At 38.0% G+C, this 22089-nt stretch overlaps 2 protein-coding genes and 1 long non-coding RNA gene across 7 annotated transcripts; 2 read left to right on the forward strand and 1 right to left on the reverse strand.

The window, feature by feature from the left end:
• Positions 1-517: 517 nt before the first annotated feature.
• On the forward strand, positions 518-1552 carry LOC104877431 (putative disease resistance RPP13-like protein 1). The gene has a single exon (XM_010667163.1). It carries the CDS (start codon positions 518-520, stop codon positions 1550-1552), a length of 1035 nt encoding a protein of 344 aa, XP_010665465.1.
• A 347-nt stretch (positions 1553-1899) lies between these two features.
• On the forward strand, positions 1900-10830 carry LOC100855387 (putative disease resistance protein At3g14460). Of its 5 annotated transcripts, none has more exons than XM_059734807.1 (14): positions 1900-4747; positions 5497-5582; positions 5710-5768; positions 5865-5983; positions 6111-6537; positions 6629-6680; positions 6831-8023; positions 8144-8214; positions 8302-8431; positions 8744-8881; positions 9128-9219; positions 9501-9600; positions 9742-9866; positions 9985-10830. In XM_059734807.1, the coding sequence occupies exon 1, from the start codon at positions 1900-1902 to the stop codon at positions 4714-4716; it is 2817 nt and encodes a 938-aa protein (XP_059590790.1). In that variant the 3' UTR covers positions 4717-4747; positions 5497-5582; positions 5710-5768; positions 5865-5983; positions 6111-6537; positions 6629-6680; positions 6831-8023; positions 8144-8214; positions 8302-8431; positions 8744-8881; positions 9128-9219; positions 9501-9600; positions 9742-9866; positions 9985-10830. The 5 variants fall into 5 exon arrangements, with proteins under 5 accessions (XP_059590790.1, XP_059590787.1, XP_059590788.1 ...); XM_059734804.1 differs by lacking the exon at positions 9128-9219 and having other exon boundaries at positions 6831-7393; positions 7896-8023; XM_059734805.1 differs by lacking the exon at positions 9128-9219 and having other exon boundaries at positions 5707-5768.
• A 7725-nt stretch (positions 10831-18555) lies between these two features.
• Positions 18556-20437, reverse strand: LOC100855308 (uncharacterized). Its single transcript, XR_009465109.1, has 4 exons — positions 20287-20437; positions 19831-20187; positions 19362-19454; positions 18556-19266 (listed from the first exon to the last, which is right to left on the reverse strand). It is a non-coding gene; the product is annotated as an uncharacterized LOC100855308 (long non-coding RNA).
• Between the last annotated feature and the right edge of the window lie 1652 nt (positions 20438-22089).

Consider the following 22089-nt stretch of genomic DNA (forward strand, 5'->3'; position numbering starts at 1 on the left):
GTTCAAACATGCCAAGTTAAAAAAGAATTATGTAACCATCCAAAGTTTTAATGACCATGTACGACAACAATTTTCATAATTTGATATAAAAAAAAAAACTCCTAAATCATATAACTATGTACAATAATGAATCAAATAATAATATTATTATTAAATAATAATAACCATAATATTAAAAAATTTAATGTGTCTTATGCCTATATCATTGTTTATGTGAAAATACAATTAAATTTTAATAACAATATAATAATAATAATAATAATTATTATTATTATTATCATAAGCAATAAAAGTAAGGATACTAATTATAAAATTATGATACTAATATAATTATTAGAAAGATAATGTTAGTATAAATATTACTAATAATAAATTTTATAACATTAGGAATGATAATGATTCCTTCAAGCATTCTGCGGTGTGGTAATCCAAGCCTAGTCTTTTGCAGTTCGGTGGTATTGCAGTAATAGAAACCAATCGTCTGAATTCCTATTGCAAAGCAACAGTCGACACAGATATGGCGGAGGCTCTCCTCTCGGCTTCGCTCCAAGTTCTATTCGAAAGGTTGGCTTCTCCAGAGCTCATAAACTTCATTCGGCGACGGAACCTTAGCGATGAACTCCTCAACGAGTTGAAGAGGAAACTCGTGGTTGTTCTCAATGTGCTCGATGATGCGGAGGTGAAGCAATTTTCAAACCCAAATGTCAAAGAGTGGCTCGTCCATGTCAAGGATGCTGTGTATGATGCGGAAGACCTGTTGGACGAAATCGCTACCGACGCTTTGCGTTGCAAGATGGAAGCTGCTGACTCCCAAATCGGCGGAACTCTTAAGGCGTGTAAATGGAACAAGTTCTCTGCTTGTGTGAAGGCTCCATCTGGCATCAAAAGCATGGAGACCAAGGTCAGGGGCATGATTGCTCTACTGGAAAAAATCGCACTAGAAAAAGTTGGGTTGGGGCTGGCAGAAGGTGGGGGCGAGAAACGGTCACCAAGACCGAGATCACCAATATCCACTTCTTTGGGGGATGAGTCCATTGTAGTCGGCAGGGATGAAATTCAGAAGGAGATGGTGAAGTGGTTGCTTTCTGACAATACAACAGCCGACAAAATGGGGGTGATGTCCATAGTGGGCATGGGCGGCAGCGGCAAGACCACGCTTGCTCGGCTTCTCTATAACGATGAGGGAGTGAAGGAACACTTCGACTTCAAAGCATGGGTCTGTGTTTCCACTGAGTTTCTCCTTATCAAACTCACCAAAACAATTCTTGAGGAAATTTGTTCTCCACCTACTTCCGCTGACGACCTAAATTTGCTTCAGCTTCAACTCAAAGAGAAACTTAGTAACAAGAAATTTCTGCTTGTTCTTGATGACGTCTGGAATTTGAAGTCTCGTGATGAATGCCATATGGAGCTTAGTGAACGTAAAGGTTGGGATAATCTACGACGTCCACTCCTCGCTGCAGCAGGGGGAAGCAAGATTGTTGTGACCAGTCGTAATAAATCTGTTGCAACAACATGGGAGCAGTCTCTACTCATTGTCTTGAGAAATTAAGCTCTGAAGATAGTTGGTCCCTCTTTAAAAAACATGCATTTCAAGATAGAGACTCCAACTCGTTTCTTGAGCTTGAACGCATAGGTAGACAGATTGTGGACAAGTGCCAAGGATTGCCTTTGGCTGTGAAAGCACTCGGCTGTCTCTTGTATTCTAAGGTCAAAAAAAGGGAATGGGAGGATGTGTTGAAAAGTGAAATATGGCATCTGGAGAGTGGCTCCGAAATTCTTCCATCTTTGATATTAAGCTACCATCATCTTTCTTTACCTCTGAAGCATTGTTTTGCTTATTGTTCTCTTTTTCCCCAGGACCACCAATTCTACAAAGAGGAGCTGATTTTATTATGGATGGCAGAAGGTCTTTTACATCCACAACAAAACGAAGGAAGGAGAATGGAAGAGATAGGTGAGTCATATTTTGATGAGCTTCTTGCTAAGTCATTCTTTCAAACATCTATTGGAAGAAAAGGATCATGCTTTGTAATGCATGATCTAATACATGCATTGGCTCAACATGTGTCTGGAGATTTTTGTGCTCGAGTGGAAGATGATGATAAGTTACCAAAAGTACTTGAGAAGGCTCACCACATTTTGTACTTTCGAAGTGATTATAACCGTTTTGTTGCATTTAAGAATTTTGTTCCCTTTAAGAATTTTGAGGCTGTCGCTAAAGCTAAATCTCTTCGAACATTCTTAGAAGTGAAGCCACTAGAATTCTATCCTTCACATACTTTGAGTAAAAGAGTTTTCCAAGATATATTACCAAAAATGTGGTATCTACATGTGTTATCATTATGTGCATATAAAATAACTTATTTGCCCAAATCGATAGGCAATTTGAAACATTTGCGTTACTTGAATTTGTCTTCCACAATGATTCAAAAATTACCTGAATCAGTATGTTGTTTATGCAATTTACAAACGATGATACTGAGAAAATGTTCAAGCCTCGTTGAATTACCTTCAAAAATGGAGAAATTGATTAATTTACGTTATCTTGATATTTCTGAATGTGGTTCATTGAGAGAAATGTCAAGTCATGGAGTTGGTCGATTAAAAAGTTTACAAAGGTTGACTCACTTTCTTGTGGGCCAAAACAACGGATTAAGAATTGGAGAATTAGGGGAGCTTTCATCGATTCGAGGAAAACTTCATATTTCAAACATGGAGAATGTGGTGAGTGTTAGCGATGCATCAAGGGCTAATATGAAGGATAAAAGTTATCTTGATGAGTTAATCTTTGATTGGGGTGACAAGTGTACCAATGGTGTTACACAAAGTGGTGCAACAACGCATGATATACTCAACAAGTTACAACCTCATCCAAATTTAGAACAACTCTCCATCACAAACTATCCTGGTGAAGGATTTCCAAATTGGCTTGGAGATCCTTCAGTGTTGAATCTCGTGTCCCTTGAGCTTCGGGGTTGTGGCAATTGCTCAACATTGCCACCACTTGGACAGCTAACCCAGCTTAAATATCTGCAAATCTCAAGGATGAATGGAGTAGAGTGTGTGGGTGATGAGTTCTATGGGAATGCTTCCTTTCAGTTCCTAGAAACACTATCATTTGAGGATATGCAGAACTGGGAGAAATGGTTATGTTGTGGAGAATTCCCTTATCTCCAAAAGCTTTTTATACGAAAGTGTCCCAAACTCACTGGGAAATTACCGGAACAGCTTCTTTCATTGGTGGAACTTCAAATTGATGGATGTCCGCAGCTGCTTATGGCTTCACTCATAGTTCCTGCAATTTGTCAATTGAGGATGGTTGATTTTGGTAAACTGCAGTTGCAAATGCCAGGTTGTGACTTCACAGCTCTTCAAACTTCACAAATTGAAATTTTAGATGTGTCTCAGTGGAATCAACTTCCAATGGCACCACACCAGCTCTCAATTAGAAAATGTGAATATGTGGAGTCTCTGCTAGAGGAGGAAATCTCGCAAACCAACATACATTATCTGAAAATCGATGATTGTAGTTTTTCTAGATCCCTGCACAAAGTTGGTTTACCCACTACACTGAAATCACTATTGATCTCTGAGTGCTCGAAATTAGAGTTTCTCCTACCTGAGTTGTTCAGATGCCATCTCCCAGTCCTTGAACGTCTAAGCATCGAACGTGGTGTTATCGATGATTCTCTCTCGTTATCCTTCTCATTAGGCATCTTCCCAAAGTTGACTAATTTCACAATCCTTAATCTTAAGGGGTTTGAGAAGCTCTCCATTTTGGTTTCAGAGGGTGATCTCACATCTGTATGTTCCCTGTCTTTAACAGATTGCCCTAATCTTGAATCTATCGAATTGCACGCTCTCAACTTGAAGTCTTGTTCGATTTATAGGTGCTCCAAGCTCAGGTCGTTGGCGCACACACACTCATCTATACAGGTGTTGGATTTATGGGATTGTCCAGAATTGTTGTTTCACAGAGAGGGTTTGCCTTCCAACCTACGTAAACTTGAAATTAACGAGTGCAACCAACTCACTTCCCAGGTGGAGTGGGGTTTGCAAAGGCTGACCTCTCTTACTCATTTCATAATCAGAGGTGGATGTAAAGACGTTGAATTATTTCCCAAGGAGTGTTTGCTGCCCTCTTCTCTGACTTCTCTTGAAATTGTAGAGCTACCCAGTCTCAAGTCTCTTGACAGCGGGGGTCTTCAACAACTCACCTCTCTTCTAAAATTAGAGATCACAAACTGCCCAAAGCTCCAGTTCTCGACAGGATCGGTTCTTCAACACCTTATCTCTCTAAAAAAATTACGAATTTATGGATGCTCGAGGCTCCAATCATTGACAGAAGTGGGTCTTCAACACCTCACCTCTCTTGAAAATTTGGAGATCACAAACTGCCGAATGCTCCAATCCTTGACAAAAGTGGGTCTTCAACACCTCACCTCTCTTGAAAATTTGGAGATCAGACACTGCCCAATGCTCCAATCCTTGACAAAAGTGGGTCTTCAACACCTCACCTCTCTTAAAACATTGTCGATCTATAACTGTCGTAAGCTCAAATACTTGACAAAAGAAAGACTTCCAGACTCCCTCTCTTATCTGGGCATCAAGAAGTGTCCTTTACTGGAAAAACGGTGTCAATTTGAGAAAGGGGAAGAATGGCGTTATATAGCTCACATTCCAAAAATAGTGATCAATGGTGTGCTATATTAATCAAAGTGCCACTCCGCCAATATACAATCAGGTAGTTCTTTTCCGCTTGAACTTTTCTTTCAAGTTCCAATTCATTTGCTGGTCTTATTTATTTGATTTAAGATTTTCTTTTTCTTGAAGCTTCAAGTCTAGAACAAATATTGAACACATTTTCATGCTCTGTTTTGATTTGGCAATTTGTAAAAATTAAATGAACCATTTATAACTATTGAAAAATTAAGAAAAAATAACGTAAGAACCATGGATATTTTGTTTGTTATTTTTTTTGGGTTTTTTTTTTCGTGTTCTCTGTTTATTTCTTATTAGCAAGTCATTCAAATTGCTTTATTTTTTTCTTGCTTCAATATACCAAATTTTATGGACAACTTTAATAACTTGAATTTTAATGCTTTTAAATAATTTTATTCACAATTTCATGTGTTTGATTAAACTCATTTAATTGGAATTAAACACTTTTAAATTATCGATTTAACAACATTTAAAACATTTTTGGTTCCTCAAAAGTGTTAAATAAATTCCTCATAGATTTTTGTTTTTCCCTCAATTTTCCCATAAACACTCAAACAAAAACAAAAAAGTTTACAATTTTTTTTCCCTACTTTCCCGTAAATTTTTTGAGAACCAAAATAGTTTTATAATTACTAATTTTTTAAAAATGATTAAATTTCTTTTTTTTTTTTACACTTTCCTTTCTCATGCAAGAAAAAGGGAATTATGTGTGCTAAATTTATCAAACCAAACTAATCGTCATTTTTTGTGTTTTTTGTCTTTTCATTTCAGTGTTCATCCTAAGTAATTAGGATGAGCATAGAAGATTTCTTATGATAAACAAAGTTTCGATTATGACAAGGGAAGAAACATGTAAGGTAAACAACAATAATTTTATGCCAATGTTTTTTAGATATGAGATCATTTGGAATTCATGTGAAGTATTTTATGATACTTGAGTTAGTCAAATTTTTTAGATGTTTAAACTCTCCTTTGGTTCAGCAGCTTGCAGTGATTGGGCGTCCATGTAAAATGTGCTCTAACCAAGTGGACTTCTTCAAAAGGTAAGCAATAGGCATAAATATCTTCTTGAGATAGTTGGTGCACTTATTTTTGTCTCAATTTTGATGATATTTTCTTCCTGTTTTGACTTTTGCAAGGAAGTGGAATATGAAAAAAAGGATAGATTGTTCAGATTTGCCTGTGGCGGAAGGGAGATTCCTGGGTGCTCAACACTTGATGCTCATTGCTCTGTTCAAGAAGACTAAGAAACTCAGAGGTACAAGGTTCATCTCCCTATAATTATCTCTAAAATTTTTTATTAATTCGTTTATACATTAATCAATTGAAGAGATTCGGTTCCTCTTCTGTTAAATATCTACTTGTGTTGGGATTTTTTATTTCAGGATCAGTTTCAGCCATGTCAAAAGCAAAAGGAAAAGCTGAAGCTGAAGATATCTGTATAAAATCAGAGGAATTTCCATTGAAACTAGTCCAAATGATGGTACTCTTTGTCACCCAGCTTCTTCAGAAATTGCTGCTTGGCCCATGGCAAGGTTCACAATCCCCTCATCTGTGAAACAGTTTTGGATGAGGTTGGCTAAATGATCAAATTCCACCAGTTCACTATGATTTATACTGTAACATGATCATACATATGAACACTAAAGTTCTTATATAAATGCTGAGAATCTTCTATTGGGCCATAATGGATTATGGAAGTTTTTTGGAAGCACCTCCACCAATCATAAGCACTTTGAGAAGCCTGAAGAAATGGGCATTGAAGAAGACAATATCAGAAAGTACACTACACCTGCATATAGAGCTCCTGAGGTTGAATGGAAAACTATGCTTTTTGATAAGTTAGTGCTGACATTTTGTTCAAAAAATGTTGACTCCCATTTTCTTCCTTTTCCTGTCCTAGATGTGGGGATTTGTTCAGGAGGGAACCTATAAATGAGAAACTAGACAATTGGGTAAGTCAATTGTACTTTATTTTTTCTTCAATGAGTCTGGGGTATGATTTGTCTCTTGTGAAGTTTCCTGTGCTTTTCAATACAACCAAAACCTGAAGTTTACCTTTCTGTACCCATTCATGTGTCTGATTGGTTTTCTTCTCATAACAGCACAGAGAAAAGATTGAAGCAACAGACAGGGAACTCCAGCAAAGAAAATCCGATTTCCATGGCCCAGAGTCTAATCCATGGCAGGCTTTCTCTGAGGTAGGTGCCCAGACAACAATAGCAAGTCTGTTAGGACCAGAAATGGCCATCACAACAAACCAGCCACAGAAGCAACTTCTGGCCTGAAACTTGAGGTTTTGGAACAGAGAGTTTTACAGCCACCCCTGGTGCCAGCTCTAATATTTCCAGACCCTCCGTTAGAGGCAATAATGCCCAGCTGTTTGTTGACTCAAAGAAGATTGAGGGCAAGCTGGCTACTCAACCTGCTGGATGGGCTGGTTTCTAACTTATTTGGTGAGGTTATATCATCCTTGGCACTTCTGGTCACAAAGAGATGAGAATAGGTAAAATGCAAAACAAAAAGGGATATATGGCTTTCTGGGCTTGGTCATGCTTCTGAGTATTGAATGTTTGCCTTGTGCAATAGAGTACAACATCTGCATATGTTCCCTGGTTTCCATGGACTACTTACAAATGTGTACTGTTCTGAATGCCTCAATTTTCAGGTCTGAAAAATAATTTCTTTGAATATTGTCCTGTCCGTGACCTTATCTTCCTGCTTCAATTTTTCCATGTATTTTGTTTAATCCATGAAAACCTTATATCATATTTCATTTGTATTTGTAACATGCATGCCTTCCTAATCATTTTCTGTCAAGAGCCACATTTTTGTTTTAAATGGATCAACCAATTTTGTGGCACTGTAATAAGAAATTTTTTCTAGTACAAATGGAAAATCAAGCCTTAGAAATTGGTAGATAATTAGCTCGATAATGGATTCAACAACTTGCCATTGATGCACTCTTCAAATCTGCTTGTGGGGTCTGTGATTTCTTACGTGACTATGGAAAAACATGTGGGATAACAACAATAATTTTATGCCAATGTATTTTTATATGTAGGATCACTTGGAAAACTACAGTTTCAAAAGTAACGATATGTGAAGTATATTATGATACTGAATTAGTCAAATTTTTAAGTTGTTTGAACTCTCTTTTGGTTTAGCAGCCTGCACTGATTGGGAGGCCCTGTAAAAAAAAGCTGGTCTATTGTGTACTAAGTGGATCTCTTAGGTCTTGAGCCCAAACAACATCATGGTCATCACAACATTTTATTTGGTATTGAAGTGGTGTTAGGTAGAGGGGTGAATTCTTCATCCAGGTTTTATGTTACTGTTTTAAGAAAATTATTAGTCAAATGAGTTTTTGAACCATCTTTAGCTATATTTTTACAATTTTTTCCGTATCTTGTCTTAGATCTAAATGCATTAGCTGGACAATCGAATGGTGGTTTCTTATCTAACAGATGTTGTTTTACTAGACCATGGGTGAGCTCTCTTACCAATTCTTATCTTTAGAAGGGCTTCTATATATAAACTTTTAGTGTTTCATTGATGCTTTTAATCTTATTGCAGAATGAAAGAAAACTCAACCCTCTCATCCGTAATTGAGAACCATCTAACGCCTGGGCCATGGAATAAGCTCAAGCCTTTCTGTACAGAGCAGCTGGACTCTCTCAAATTTTTTATTTGTAAATATCCAAAGGTATTTCCTTTTCCTTGCTGATTGATATTGGTTGACTTGTTGATTATCCTGTGATTCATGTTTGCCTCCCTTCACACGGCTATGATTTCAAAGTCATTAAAGATGCCAATCCCCGTCAACCTCAATCAGAGCTTAAGGAGGGTGTTAGACTGTTACCATTGATCACATAAGTCCAAAAGGCATTCCATTCAGGGAAGAGGAAATAGAAGGAAATGGCAGCTCTTGATGTATTTTGATTTTGAGCAAGGCTTTCTTGATGTATTCTCTGATATATTGCTCAAATTAATCCTGATGATTTTCTTGATTGGGAAGGTGACTTTTCCTGCAAGGAAGAGGATAGATTGTTCTGATTTTGGCAGAGTTTTCCCAGTGAAGGAATTGGAGGAAGGGGAGATTCCTGGGTGCTGAACTATTGATGTTCATTGCTCTGTTCGAGAAGAACAAGAAACTGTGAGTAGATGGTTCATCTCTTTAGAATTATATTCTGAACATTCTGAAATATAATTTACTCATCCAGGTTGAGCTCTAAAATTATGGTAATGGTTAGAAAGCAAAGCCCTCTTCCAGAATTTATGGTCCTGTCATTTTATTTACTCTCCAGTGTCAACTTTCCCAGTCTTCCAGAAATTTGTTGTTACTCCAAACAATGAATAGGATTCATTTATACATTTAATCGATTGAAGAGATTTGGATCAGTTTCAGGCTAGTCAAAAGCAAAGGAAAAGCTGAAGATGAAGATATCATGCACAAAAACAGGGGAGTTTCGATTGAAACTAGTCCAAATTATGGTACTCCTTGTTACCCAGCTTCTTAAGAAATTGCTGTTTTGCCCTCAACTGTGAAACGGTTTTCGATGAAGTTGGCTAAATGATCAAATTCCACCAGTTCACTAGGATTTAAAATATAACACCATCACCATATTCACTGCCAAAATAGGAATGAAGTTATAGAAACCCCTAGAGTTCTTGTATAAATGCTATAACAAACACCACTGAAAATGCAGAATGATCCATTTCTGTTCCTTATTATTTAGTTTGAAGGAAACATTGATGAATCCCTTGCTTTGCAGATTGAACCCTGGCTTTGAGCTGATGCTTCATAACGTGTTATTATAAGAGACATAGGCTGCCCAAGTTGTCTGAATATACCCCATAGTCCCTCTGATGCCTGTGAGTGTTCTAGTCTGGTTGCTTATCGGAAGCTTTCCCAGTCGAAGTTCGCAACTTTGGCTGTAAAAGAATCATCCAAGAGTTATGTCCTGAGGGCTTTATGTCACAATGGATGATCTGTTTACTACATTCTTCATGTAGGTACACAAGTCCTCGGGCGCCTCCAGAAAGGAAGCTTGATAAAGAGCCATTGTGCATAAAAAAAACACCAGTAGTCAGTGTTCACCCTCACAACAGTAACGCAGCAAGTGTCCTTGATTCTTATGGTGAGTTTGGCCCATCACATTCACTTCTGCTTCGAATTCTGTCTCATCTTCTCCCACCGCCTTCTCCAACTTTTCAGCAACAGAATTTCCAGAACCTGATGGTAATATCCCTTTATAGACAGTGCCAAAGGCTTCTACCATTGCTTGTACTCAGGATTCTGTGATAAAGCTGCAGATTTTTGAGGTTCAAGCGGTAGAAAACTAGTGAAATTGCAGCCAGAGAAACGAAGAAGAAGAACGCAGAGGGGCCTAAGAGGACTGAGAGTATTAGAATTGCTTTATTTTGCTTGCCTCTGCCTGAAGTTAGTTCACTGGACTTCAATATCTTGATTAGAGCACTTCTGGAAACAGCAGTTTGATCTAACCTCCCATTTGAAAGAGGTAGTCTTTTCCTCCAACAGCTTCCAGTTCCATTTGCAAACCTCAGGTCCTCAAAAATAGCAACTGCACAGTAGGCCCCAACACCGATCCCTGGGTTGGCAATATGGTATTAGTTGGGTGCTTGAAGCTCTCCCATATACTGGTATACAATTTCCATCTCCAAGCATGGCACCATGCACTGGTTCGCTGCTCACATTACCAGTCTTTGTCTTCCATATATCTTAGCCTCTAGAGAACAAGCTGTCCATTGGTGGTAAGCCCAAACTTTTGATCCTCTTGGCACCGGTTAACTTCCATTTGCAGTCCAGATAGCAAGAAGGAATAGGTCCTCTTCACTTGGAGAGGGTCGGAATCCAAATGCAAAATCACCAGAAAGGCAAAGCCCATGTGGAGTTTTCATCAGTGGCATAGAGAGATGAACCCAAGCTTATATTACCATAAGCTTGGCTGATGAGTAACAAGTAGGGGTAGAGAGACAATGTATGTAAGTTATTATTCACTGCTTTTCTCTGCATGTTGATTAAGTTGAAAGAGACTAGCGAATATTATTTTCTTCTATAATTGAACATTCTCTTGTAATTGAGTAGTGTGAAAGCAATTTTTTCTTCTTCTTCAACAAATGAATATTGAGAGCATAGGATTATAGTAAGTGACAGCACTCTTACAAGACAAAATTTCTTCTTGAACCAGAGTACAATGCTCTCACCCAAGGCATACGAGAAGGAACCCTTTCCCCAAACTCTCACCCACTATGTTTCAAGGCTGCAGGAGCCCTTTTAAAAGACTCAAGCTGCAGTTACAAATTTGAATTCCCCAATTCAAATCTTGGAGCCAACTAGGTGGTTATGCAACTGGCCAGAACTGCTCTCAACTGCCCTGCATAACCACCCACCACCCAGATAGTGGCCTGCACATGCCTCCCACTTGCACCAGCCATCATCCCTCAGCCAACTGTAGGTCAAATGACGGCTTGACTTGATCACTGGTTGTCTGAGCTAGCTGCCACTAGCTAGCTGCAGTGCCATCTCCTTCAGGTCTTGCTCGCCAAGCTGCTGGTGAGTCCCCCTAACAAGCCTCCCCCTCCCCCTCAAGGTGCCTCTTGTGACCGGGTGCCCATTAGCATGTCTTTGATCAAGGCCCTCTGAGCCAGGCAGCGTGCACCACCCATCTGACCAAGCATCTGGTGCCTCAGTGTGCCTTCCTCACACTGATGTATGAGCCCGTGCCATGTCTAGGTGCCTATGGCTTGGGCTTGTTGCTTGCTTTCCAGTTTCCCAGCAACGAGCCATGGCATTGCGCCCATGGCTAATCCTTCTTGGTGCACAGGGCATTGCGCCTCTGTGCTGTGCGTAGGCATCTTGGTGCGAGTCAGCTATTGGAGCCATCAGACCATGGCATTGCGCCCATAGTTTCATCAGCTGGTTCACCGCATAAGGCTTAGGCGCCCTCGTGCCTGCGCGGGGAGGGGTAGGCTGTACTAGGCCCCGTGCCGTTGCGGCACGGGGTGCACACCACACATGTCGTGGAGCCCATGTGTGTGTGCTCGATTTGCGTCATGTGTCTTAGGCACGCCCAATGCCGTGCCATGGTGCCCCCTTGGTGCGGTCAAGGCTTCTCTTGGTGGCTCCCTCCTTTGAATCACCTACCCACCCCTTAAAGAGTAATACGAGCCGTTTTCATTGTTTCTTGAGAAGACATCAATATGTCTGAGGAGGCATAATGGAATATAATTTTAATTATAAATTAAAATTCCAAGTCCCTTAGCCTTCATTCGCACCACCTAAGTCAGGTGTACGCGCGCGATGCCCATCTGGTGCGCATGCGGTGCATGTCTGGCTCGCCTGCGGTGCGCGCGTGGTGCCCATCTGGTGCGCGCGTGGTGCCCATCTGGTGCGCACGCGGTGCATGTTTGGTTCGCCCGTGGTGCGCGCGCAGTGCTCATCTGGCTCGCCCGTGGTGCTCGTCTGGCCCGCTCGCGGTGCGTGTCTGGCTCGCCCACAGTGCGCGCGCGGTATGTGTCTGGCTCGCCTGCGGCCTCCTCACATGGCTCCTGGAGTTTGAACCACCAAACCTCCAGGATTTCCCTGCTTTCATCCTAGGCTTTCATGGGTGCAAGGCCTACCCATGATGCCTATTCCTCCATGGTTAAGTCAAGGGTCTAAGGGGCTGACAAACCCACCCCCATCTGCTGAAGTCAACGCCCTCGTCGACTTAGTCGGCTAGTATGCTTGGACCGCCGTCTCAAATTGCCACAAGGTAACATCCCTCTCCTAAGTAGCTTATGCTTCTGAAGTCCCCTTCCACTGAACCAAGAAATCAGTTCGCCGGTTCTTTCTACTATGTCCCATGGTCCTATGATCCAAGATTTTCTCTATCTCTCAATCAAACTACTTCATGACCAAGGGAGGGGCTTACTTTGTATGCACCATATCTGCATCCAGATCCTCATGGTAAGGCTTCAGAAAACTCACATGGAAAGTCGGGTGAAGCTTGAGCCTTTCAGGCAGCTTCAACATGTAGGCCACCTGCCCAACTCGTTTGATTACCTCGAATGGTCCATCATACTTAGGAATTAGACCCCTCTGCCTTGTCTTGCTACTGATCTTCTTCCAGATCTGAGGAGTCAATTTCAGGAGGGCCCTGTCCCCAACCTGAAATTCTAAGGGTCTACGGTCACAATCCACATACTTCTTCATTCGTCTAGCTGCTTTCTCTAGACTGTCCCTGGCTTCCTCAAACATTTCCTGCCGGGACTGAGCCAACTTGTATGCTGCAGGACTACTTCCTCTTGCTTTCTGCTTAGCCACCTCCAAAGGCATCCATGGCTGCACCCCAATAGCTAGCTCAAAGGGACTCATCCCTGTTGCTGAGCTTCTCTGCAAGTTGTAGCACAACTGAGCAGTATCCATTAAGTCCACCCAGTTCTTTTGTGTTGCTGTCACATAGTGCCTGAGGTATTCCTCTAGCAAGGCATTGATCCTCTCCGTTTGCCCATCAGTCTTAGGGTGGTTGGCTGTAGAGGACTTTAACTCTGAACCCAGGAGTTTGAATAGCTCAACCCAAAATCGGCCTGTGAACCGTGCATCTCGATCACTGACTATGTCCTTAGGCAACCCAAAATGTTTCACCACATTACTGAAAAATAGCTTAGCAGCTTCCTCCGCAGGGCAAGCATCAGGGGCAGGTATAAACACAACATACTTAGAAAATCTATCTACAACAACAAAGACAGATTTGAAATCACGAACCTTTGGGAATCCAGTGATAAAATCCATGGAAATGTTCTCCCAAGGTCTCTCTGGAATGGGGAGGGGCTGCAGCAACCCTACAACCTTCTTCCTTTCAGTCTTGTCCATTTGACAGACTAGGCATGACTTCACATATGCCTGGACATCCTTACCCATCTTAGGCCAGTAGTAGGATCTGGCCAGCAGTGCCAGAGTCCTCTTTTCTCCAGGATGGCCTGCCCACTTCGAGTCATGAGTTTCCCGCAACAAATCCTTTCTCAGGCCGCTGTAGGAACATACCATCTTCCTCCTTTTGCCACAAGAAGGTCACCCTCTAGCCAATACCTCCTGATCACCCCCTCCTTCACTTGCTGCTTCAGTCTGCCATATGCAGCATCCTGCTCCGCAGCTAGCTTAATCTTCTCATTGAAGTCAGAGATGACTTCAGAGAGGGCCGTGATGTAGGCAATTACCTCTTTCCTACTCAAGGCATCAGCTACAGTGTTATGCCTTCCTGGTCGATGCAACCATTCGAATTTGAAGTCGGCCAGGAACTTCTGCCATCGCGCCTATCAGGGACTCAGCTTCTTCTAGGTTTTGAAGAAGGTGTTGGCCACATTATCAGTGACCACTGTGAAGATACTTCCTAGCAAGTAATGCCTCCACTGTTGCAGGCAATGCACCACAACCGTCGTCTCTTTCTCGTGAGTGGAGTACCTCTGTTCTGCATTGTTCAGCTTCCTGCTTTCAAACGCCATAGGGTGCCCTTCCTGCACCAAGACTCCACCCAAGGCTCTATCAGAGGCATCTGTTTGGACTTCAAAGGGTAAGTCCAGGTCTGGCAACCGCAGCACAGGTTCAGTGGAGATGGCTTCCTTCAAGCCTTCAAAGGCCATCTAACACTGCATGCTCCAATCCCACGAGTTGTCCTTTTTCAACAGGTCAGTAAGGGGAGACACTCTTTTTGAATACCCCTTAATGAACCTTCTGTAGTAGTTGGTCAAGCCAAGGAAGGACCACAACTCCGTCACTTTGGTAGGAAATGCCACTCCATAATAGCCTGCACCTTGCCCTTGTCCACCCTAATTAGGCCTGCACTGATCTTGTGCCCAAGAAATGTGATCTCCTCCTGAGCAAATTCACACTTTTCTGGCTTTACATAAAGACTGTTCTCCCTCAATCTCTGAAACACCAATCTCAAATGTTTCTCATGTTCTATTAGAGTTTTACTGTAAACTACAATGTCATCTAGATACACCACCACAAAGGCATCCAAATAATCAAACAGAACATCATTCATCAAATTACAGAATGTAGCGTGAGCATTTGTCAAGCCAAAGGGCATTACCAGAAACTCGTATGATCCATACCGAGTTACACCAGCCATCTCCACTAGTCATTCTTTCCTACTATTGAACCTGACATATTAATTTCAGAAGCTCTGTTGTCTTCTGCAATATCATGTTGATATATATCATGCTCACCAATTCTCGGAACATCTTAAACCTACTTAAGCTTTTGAAACTCATCCCCTTGATCTATTTCCTTCCAGGGTGATATATATCAGAAACATATATGAACCTGACATCAACATTCATCTGCCCATATACAAACCGGATAACAAAGGATACGTATACTTCGCCAATCTCTAAGTATCACCAAGGAGACATGTACAAACCAAACAACTTATCCCCATGAAACAACAATTCCTCAAACACATTGAGTGGGAGTTTTAGGTCTTTATCTGCAATTTGACTCCAAGTTTTCATTGAGAACATCTTTCTTTCCCTAGTCTTTTGAAGCTAGTGATCTTGATAAAGTCTTTACAAACCCTGTTTGGGGTCATTGTAGTGTAAACCAAAGTGTCCCCAGTTATATGAATGTAGGCCACCATAGCACCATAGATTCATGGAGTTTCGCATGTTTATGCAATTTGGATCAAATTAAGATGAAGTTAATGAGCTTCAAGATGAAGTACAACACACTTTTTTGCCATTTTTTATGTGATCAAAATAATTGCTAGTTGTAGAGGTTTAATGGCATTTGTCAAATGTAACATTCGTGGCGCCCATTTGGATGGTGCAGTTTGACATGTATTTGTTACATATTTTGCCTTGATTGAATTATGATTAATTAGAATTGAACCACCACTTAGTCATGCCCATTGTGAAAACTATTAAAACTCATTCGATTTTTTGGGTCTTATAGGGTGTTTGGTAATCATTCATTAACTTAATAACTTAATTTAATTATTAAATAGATTAAATATATTTGATAAAATAACTTAATATTATATCTTAAAGTTACTTTTAATTTTAAGTGTTAAATCAAAGTAATTAACTTATTCTTAATCTCAATTTTTTTTTTGTTTCATTTATCTGCATCTAGTTATCAAATTAATGAAGGTAAATACGACAATTTGATAATTTAAAATGATTTTTAAATTAACTTTATTAAATAACTTTAATACTTAAAGTAAATATTAAATAATAAATTTTAAGTAAATAACTTCAATATAATCTAACTTAAAGTCAACTTAAGTTATTAAGTAATAAACATTAAGTTTTATCAAATATGCCTTAATCAACAGCTTAAATATGAGATCTCCTCTACTTAAAATTCTCTATTTATTTAATGATATATAAACTTTTATTAAATAAGAATATTTACTTAATGTGCCTATAAAAATATTTCGATGAAGTTTGTATTATTCATTTATTACTATTTTATACTTTTGAGATATTGATTAATAAGGTCAATAATTTAATTTAGTGTAATTACTCATTACTTTAATTGTCCAAAAATATGACAAATTAATATATCTCAACCATGATATAAGTTTTTATATATAGAGTAAAAATGTTCATACAATATGCCATCTTTTGATGAATCTAATTAAAAAATGTAGTCTTATCTTATGATTCACACCTTCTAATCTTTTCTTATTCTTTTATATTTTCTAGGTATTAATTAATGAGATCCTTAATCTAAACAGTTTTTTTTTTCTCTCTCTCTATATAACACATCTAATCAAATTATGTACATGAATATATAAAGTCTCTTTTTCTATCGTTTATTTTAATTAATGTATTAGAGGTGTATATTTTTTTTTTTTGCAGATGTTTAAGGGATAATGGAGTTGTGTTTCATACTAGAGATAGAAGGGCGACAAGGTTTAATTTTCACTTTATTACATATACGTTCCTTTGTCAAGGCTTTGAGTATACATTAAGCCAAGTCATTTGAGTTGAAACACTTATACAATACCTAAAATTGAAATATACCTAATTTGATATTCCATATCGAATAAGAAGAAATTCATGATATTATACATATGAGCTGCTCTTAACCATGTGGATGCAATTTAAAGTGATGATGATCCATTGAAATTAAAATAAATAATATTTACACGATTGGAAGAATCATTATACCCTACTGTCACTTAACCGTCGAGCACCAACCCAAGCATTCCTCTATTAACTTCACAACAAGATGAGAACAAAAATCAAACTACCCTAAATTTCTTTCTTTCTTTATTTTTCTTGTATCCTTTGTTTGGTTGTGGAGAATGTGAAGGAACAATCAAAAGTTTTGGCATTAATTTTATATCCACATTAATGGCTTCACTACCTAAACTTGATAACATATATCTATATATATAAATGATTTTTAAGTTTTGATTTCATTTCTTAGTTGGAGGATTATATTTAAGTATATATTAGATGTTGTGCACAAACTCTGGTCAATTAAAAGTTTTTTACAATATAATTAATTTTACCTTTAAAATAAATTAATATTAGATGAGTAATTTAATAGGATGAGACAATTAAAAAAATTAAAGAGAATCCAACCATTTAATAGTGCATGATATTCAACTTTCATACAATATTTTATTAAATATTTGAAACGTAAGCCATGTAATTAATTTTGTTTTTTTCTAATTTTTGTGGTATTTTTTTAATCCCCAATTTCTATTGAATAAATAAAAATATTGATAACAATTAATATGATGACATCTTTGGACTACCTAATGTTGTTATCCACTGTCATGTCCCAATTCAGAAATGTTAACCCGATTGCCTTTCAAAGCTCGCACATTGTGTGATGTTAGATGAGCTTTCCCCGTCTCTTAAGATTGACTAACCCATGTGCAAGTGTTGTTCACATGGAACCTTCCCATCACAATGAAATTTCAAAGATTACTCGGACTTGTCAATCAAGGTTATAGATTCATTGAATACATTAATGTAACACACATGTGCCTAAAACATATAAGGGCATCACAGACATATTATCACCTCAAACTTCCCTGGCCTAAGCGATCATGGTCCCTCTAACAAGCTAGCTATAGAGGTTCATCTTCACATAGCTAGTTAGCAATCCTTTTAGTATTAGTTTTTTTTTTGGGTTTGAAAAGACTAAAGAGCCCATCATATGGTGACGTGGCACTACAATATTGTTGGACGAACAAAAAGTGTGAGTAACTGCATAAACTCCGATCTACGTGTAATGCATGCAAAAGAAAGTACATGCAACGTGTGTAAAGCCCTCCAATTTCCACACCAAAACCTCTCCTAACAAAAATTAGTACCCAAAATACCACCTCAAAGAGTGGGCCATGCCTTAAAATCTGGAGGATAGTTTAGGTATTTGAGAGACTACCACAAATTTAATACTAAAATACCCCTAAAAAGAGCGCCATGCCCTAAAATTTGGAGGGCTTTTTTGGGATATGTAGAGAATAATGTGGGCTCAGCAATGGGTTTTCTTTTTGTATAAAGGAGATGATGCTTTGTAGAAAAGAATCAAAAGCAAAAATGGTGATTAGAGGGTCTCTTCTTGTGTTATTCTTTGCTATTGTTGGATCAGTGGCCCCAAATATTTCAGATATCTCTAGCTATTGGTTTTGTTTAACATCCTTTATTGGCAATTGTCATAGGGAAATATTCTAGAAACTTTTACCATCTTACATTTAGCCTCAAACATTGTGTTAGCACAAGAATCATCTGTTGTGTTGGAAACAGCTCTGATACCACTTGTTATGCGGAGACAATTGAACAATAAACAACAAAACAACAAAATAAACCAAAAAATAATTAACATGATTCAAGAATGTGCTTACATCCATGGGAAGGGAAGAAATCAACTCACTATTAACCTAATTTTTCTTTGCTTTCCAAGAGCCAAACCAAGGCTAAATTTATAGAATTTCCCTTTCAAGTTAAGTTACAACATTAGTTGATAGCTTACAAGAGGTCAATTCTAATATTTACACATAAGACTCAAAGACAATTTTGAGAAAACAATATTACAATAGATGGAATACTCTTAGAAGATTTTAGAAATACCACTTATCATCAACTGCTATTATTCCATTTGACACAACACTGCATGATTGGGATGCAGAAAACATGCATCTCCATGCACACACATAAATTTGGTCTTGCGGGGTTATCTACTGTTCCTCTAACGATGGTTTCTGGGAGTGAATAGATTGCTTTACTTTATTCCCATAAAAACTAACCACTAGAAGGTGTCATAAATTCTTGAAATTATGGGATCAGAAATGGTTGCACATGCAGGTTATATTTGTACAATAAGAAGTTTGAAAGAGTAACTAGTTCCAATTGATTGTTACCTCTAAAAGTGTTCCAAACCCAGAAGGCAGTAGCTTGGAAAGACTTCCTTGGGATAATGGAAGTTTGTTTGCTTGGTTGATAAGAACTTATTTCACCGTTCATTAGTGCTGGTCTCAAGACCACAAGCATTAAAAATGATTCCACATCTAATTCCTACAAAACTGCAAATGAAGTCTTCAAGGTTCAAAAGATATTAGAACTTTGGATGACAAATTTTAGCAATTTAATGCTAGTAAATGCAATCATACCTTCATCATCAAGAGTTTGGACAAGTGTGCAATTGGATATGGATGAAGTTTGTAGCCACAATAATTTACACATGACAATGCCAATGCTCGAACCTTTTATGATCAAAAGAAAACCAACAAAAATGTATATAAATCAGGCATGTCTTTTAGAAGCACTAAAAAAGGCAATTGAGAAGAACTTCTAAATAAGACCTGGTTTATGAAACAAGCAAATTGAATTTGAACACTTCAGATGAATGAAGAAAGTGAGGAGCAATAAACCACATAAAGAAACAGCTGGTGAGAAATTTAAGAATAATGAAGTACAATTACTAACAAAAATGAAAGAAAAATAAAACCCAAAAGCACAAGTACTCTAGTCTAGATTTTAGATATATTCTCAGAAATGAAACTGGAAAACAATAAATGAACAAAGAAGCATATATTTTTCAAACTGAAAAATCTAGCAAAATCAACATATTTAAGCAACCTCATTGATGTAAGGTTCAATAATGTAGTACTGTAAATAAGATGCCTCAGTTGCTGTAGTACAAAGGAAACGCTTATAATTGCCCATCCAAAATAATCTGTTACAAGAAAAGACAGATCTTTCAGTTCATGAAAACAAAATTTTTAACATTGGGTACTAAAAGAAGAGAAAAAAATCAATTGGAAAACAAAACCACTCTACATTGAGTTAAATGTAAAATGAATATAAACAATTTAAATGCAAGTCGAATCTATGATAGCTTTGTGGTCACTTTAAAAGTCTCCGGGCAAAACACATTTCCTTTTACTTCAAAATGAGAGAAGGTACACGACCCAACCACAAAGAGAGTGACTCTCCCTTCAGAACAAAAATAGTAACATATTCAGAAACCAGTACAAGGCAGCAAGAGATACTGAAAAAGATGAACTCAAACAAACAATGGAAGCAAGTATCCACCAATGGTTGGCTGTTAGAGCCAAGATGAAGAAGAACGTGAAATTAGCAGAACTCAGGTTCATTCTTGTAAATAGAATTTGAATTTCGATTTTATTTGTATAGAGCATATAGAGATATCAGACACTTTTTCAGTTGCTCCATATTGAGGTAATGAACCGAAGAAAAATTTGGCTTGTTGCTACAACTGCGAAACTTGTGGTGGGATATAATATGAAATTTCACTTATATTATGAAACAAACCACAAGTCAGAACATAAGATGCAGCTTTTAGCTAACTCAAAGGTTTTAGGATGAGATCAAAATATCTGATCTATTATCATCAAAAAACACAATTCATTCATATGCATGCTTGTTGTGCATTCTATTGCTTGGCTAAAAATGTTACTGGCCATGAATTTGTTCATTTGCTTCAAGAATTTGAATCAAAAGTGAGAGAGACAAACTATATAAAATTTTGAGAAGCAAATTGATGGAGTTCTTGTTAAATAATTTCCTCATTTTTCCGAATTACTAGGATAAAGATATATAGGTTTTAAAAACTTTAAGAAAGGGAACAGGAAATACAACTTTTGAAATATGGTTAAGAAACTTCTATGATTGGGAATTAGGAGGTGGCAGCCCTTTTTGTAGGCATATTCTACAAAGTCAGCAAGTGTACTGGAAAACTTGACATTATGGAAGAGAGCACCAATTCCTATCACAGGTGGTGTGAGTTGCTTTGGTTCTATGGGTCTTTCATAACTTGGAGGGTGACTAGAAATAGACACTTAATAGTGGATAATTTAATTAGAATGGATTGGATAATAACTAATGTGCCAAGAAAGATTCAGAATCAGACCATTCATTTATCCATTGTAAAGTAGGCTTCAAGTTGTGTGATCACAGTTTCACGTCATTTAGACTCCACTGAATAAATTATCTTATTCAATAAAGCAAAAGGAGAGGATAATGACTCAATTATTCAACATTTTATCTCTTGTATACTTTGATTATTTTCTCCAACTAGGAGTGTTTAGCAATGGGTTGGCTAACTTATTGTATGTTGAGGAGATGAATGCTCAGAAAAAAAAGGTAATTGAGATTATGTTTCAAGAAATTTATACCATTTCTTCATACATATGAATTGTTTGATCATTAACGATATTTTGCATGCTAAGATCTTGTCTTATTGATCTTTTCCTATCAAAGACGAAATCATGAACCACTTAAAAAGGATGTTCTGTGGCATCCAATAGGTTTAACATGTAGTTCAAAGTCTCTTCCAACACTGGAAGTGGCCGCACATCTGATGCCTGCATGTGCTTCGTGGCAATGGTTCTACAAAACTAGTGAGAGAGATAGAGGGTGAACGGCTTTCTGCATCAAAATATAGACATTTCATGGCATTATAAAAAATCAAGGAACAAATTGGAGAAAAAGATCCTACAATTTATAGCATCTTCATTTCTCATGCATCAAGTGTATAAATGATTATAAGCTAAGATGATGTTGAATCAGAATAATAAAAATGACAAGAGATAAAATCATGACACCCAACATAAGCTTTACAAGACGTTGCATTATGATAGATTAATATTTTGCTATAGTAATGTTATGCAATTAAACATATGAAAGGAAAATCAAAAGTAATTATTGTAACAACTTGCACCCAACCGTATAGATATTATCCACCCTATGCTTAAGTGGCCTTCATGACTTTAAAATACGTGTACAATGTTAAGAGGAGTATATATATATATATAAATTTAGGAACTTTTTCCCCTATGTAATGTAGGATATTACAATCACACTCTCATGTAGACA

The sequence above is a fragment of the Vitis vinifera genome, chromosome 18, assembly GCF_030704535.1.
Source record: "Vitis vinifera cultivar Pinot Noir 40024 chromosome 18, ASM3070453v1".
Lineage (NCBI taxonomy): Eukaryota > Viridiplantae > Streptophyta > Magnoliopsida > Vitales > Vitaceae > Vitis > Vitis vinifera.

What these genes read in the sequence shown, in the direction of transcription:
- LOC104877431 (XM_010667163.1), top strand. Translation starts at nt 518, where the DNA reads ATGGCGGAGGCTCTCCTCTCGGCTTCGCTCCAAGTTCTATTCGAAAGG.
- LOC100855387 (XM_059734805.1), top strand. Translation starts at nt 1,900, where the DNA reads ATGGCAGAAGGTCTTTTACATCCACAACAAAACGAAGGAAGGAGAATG.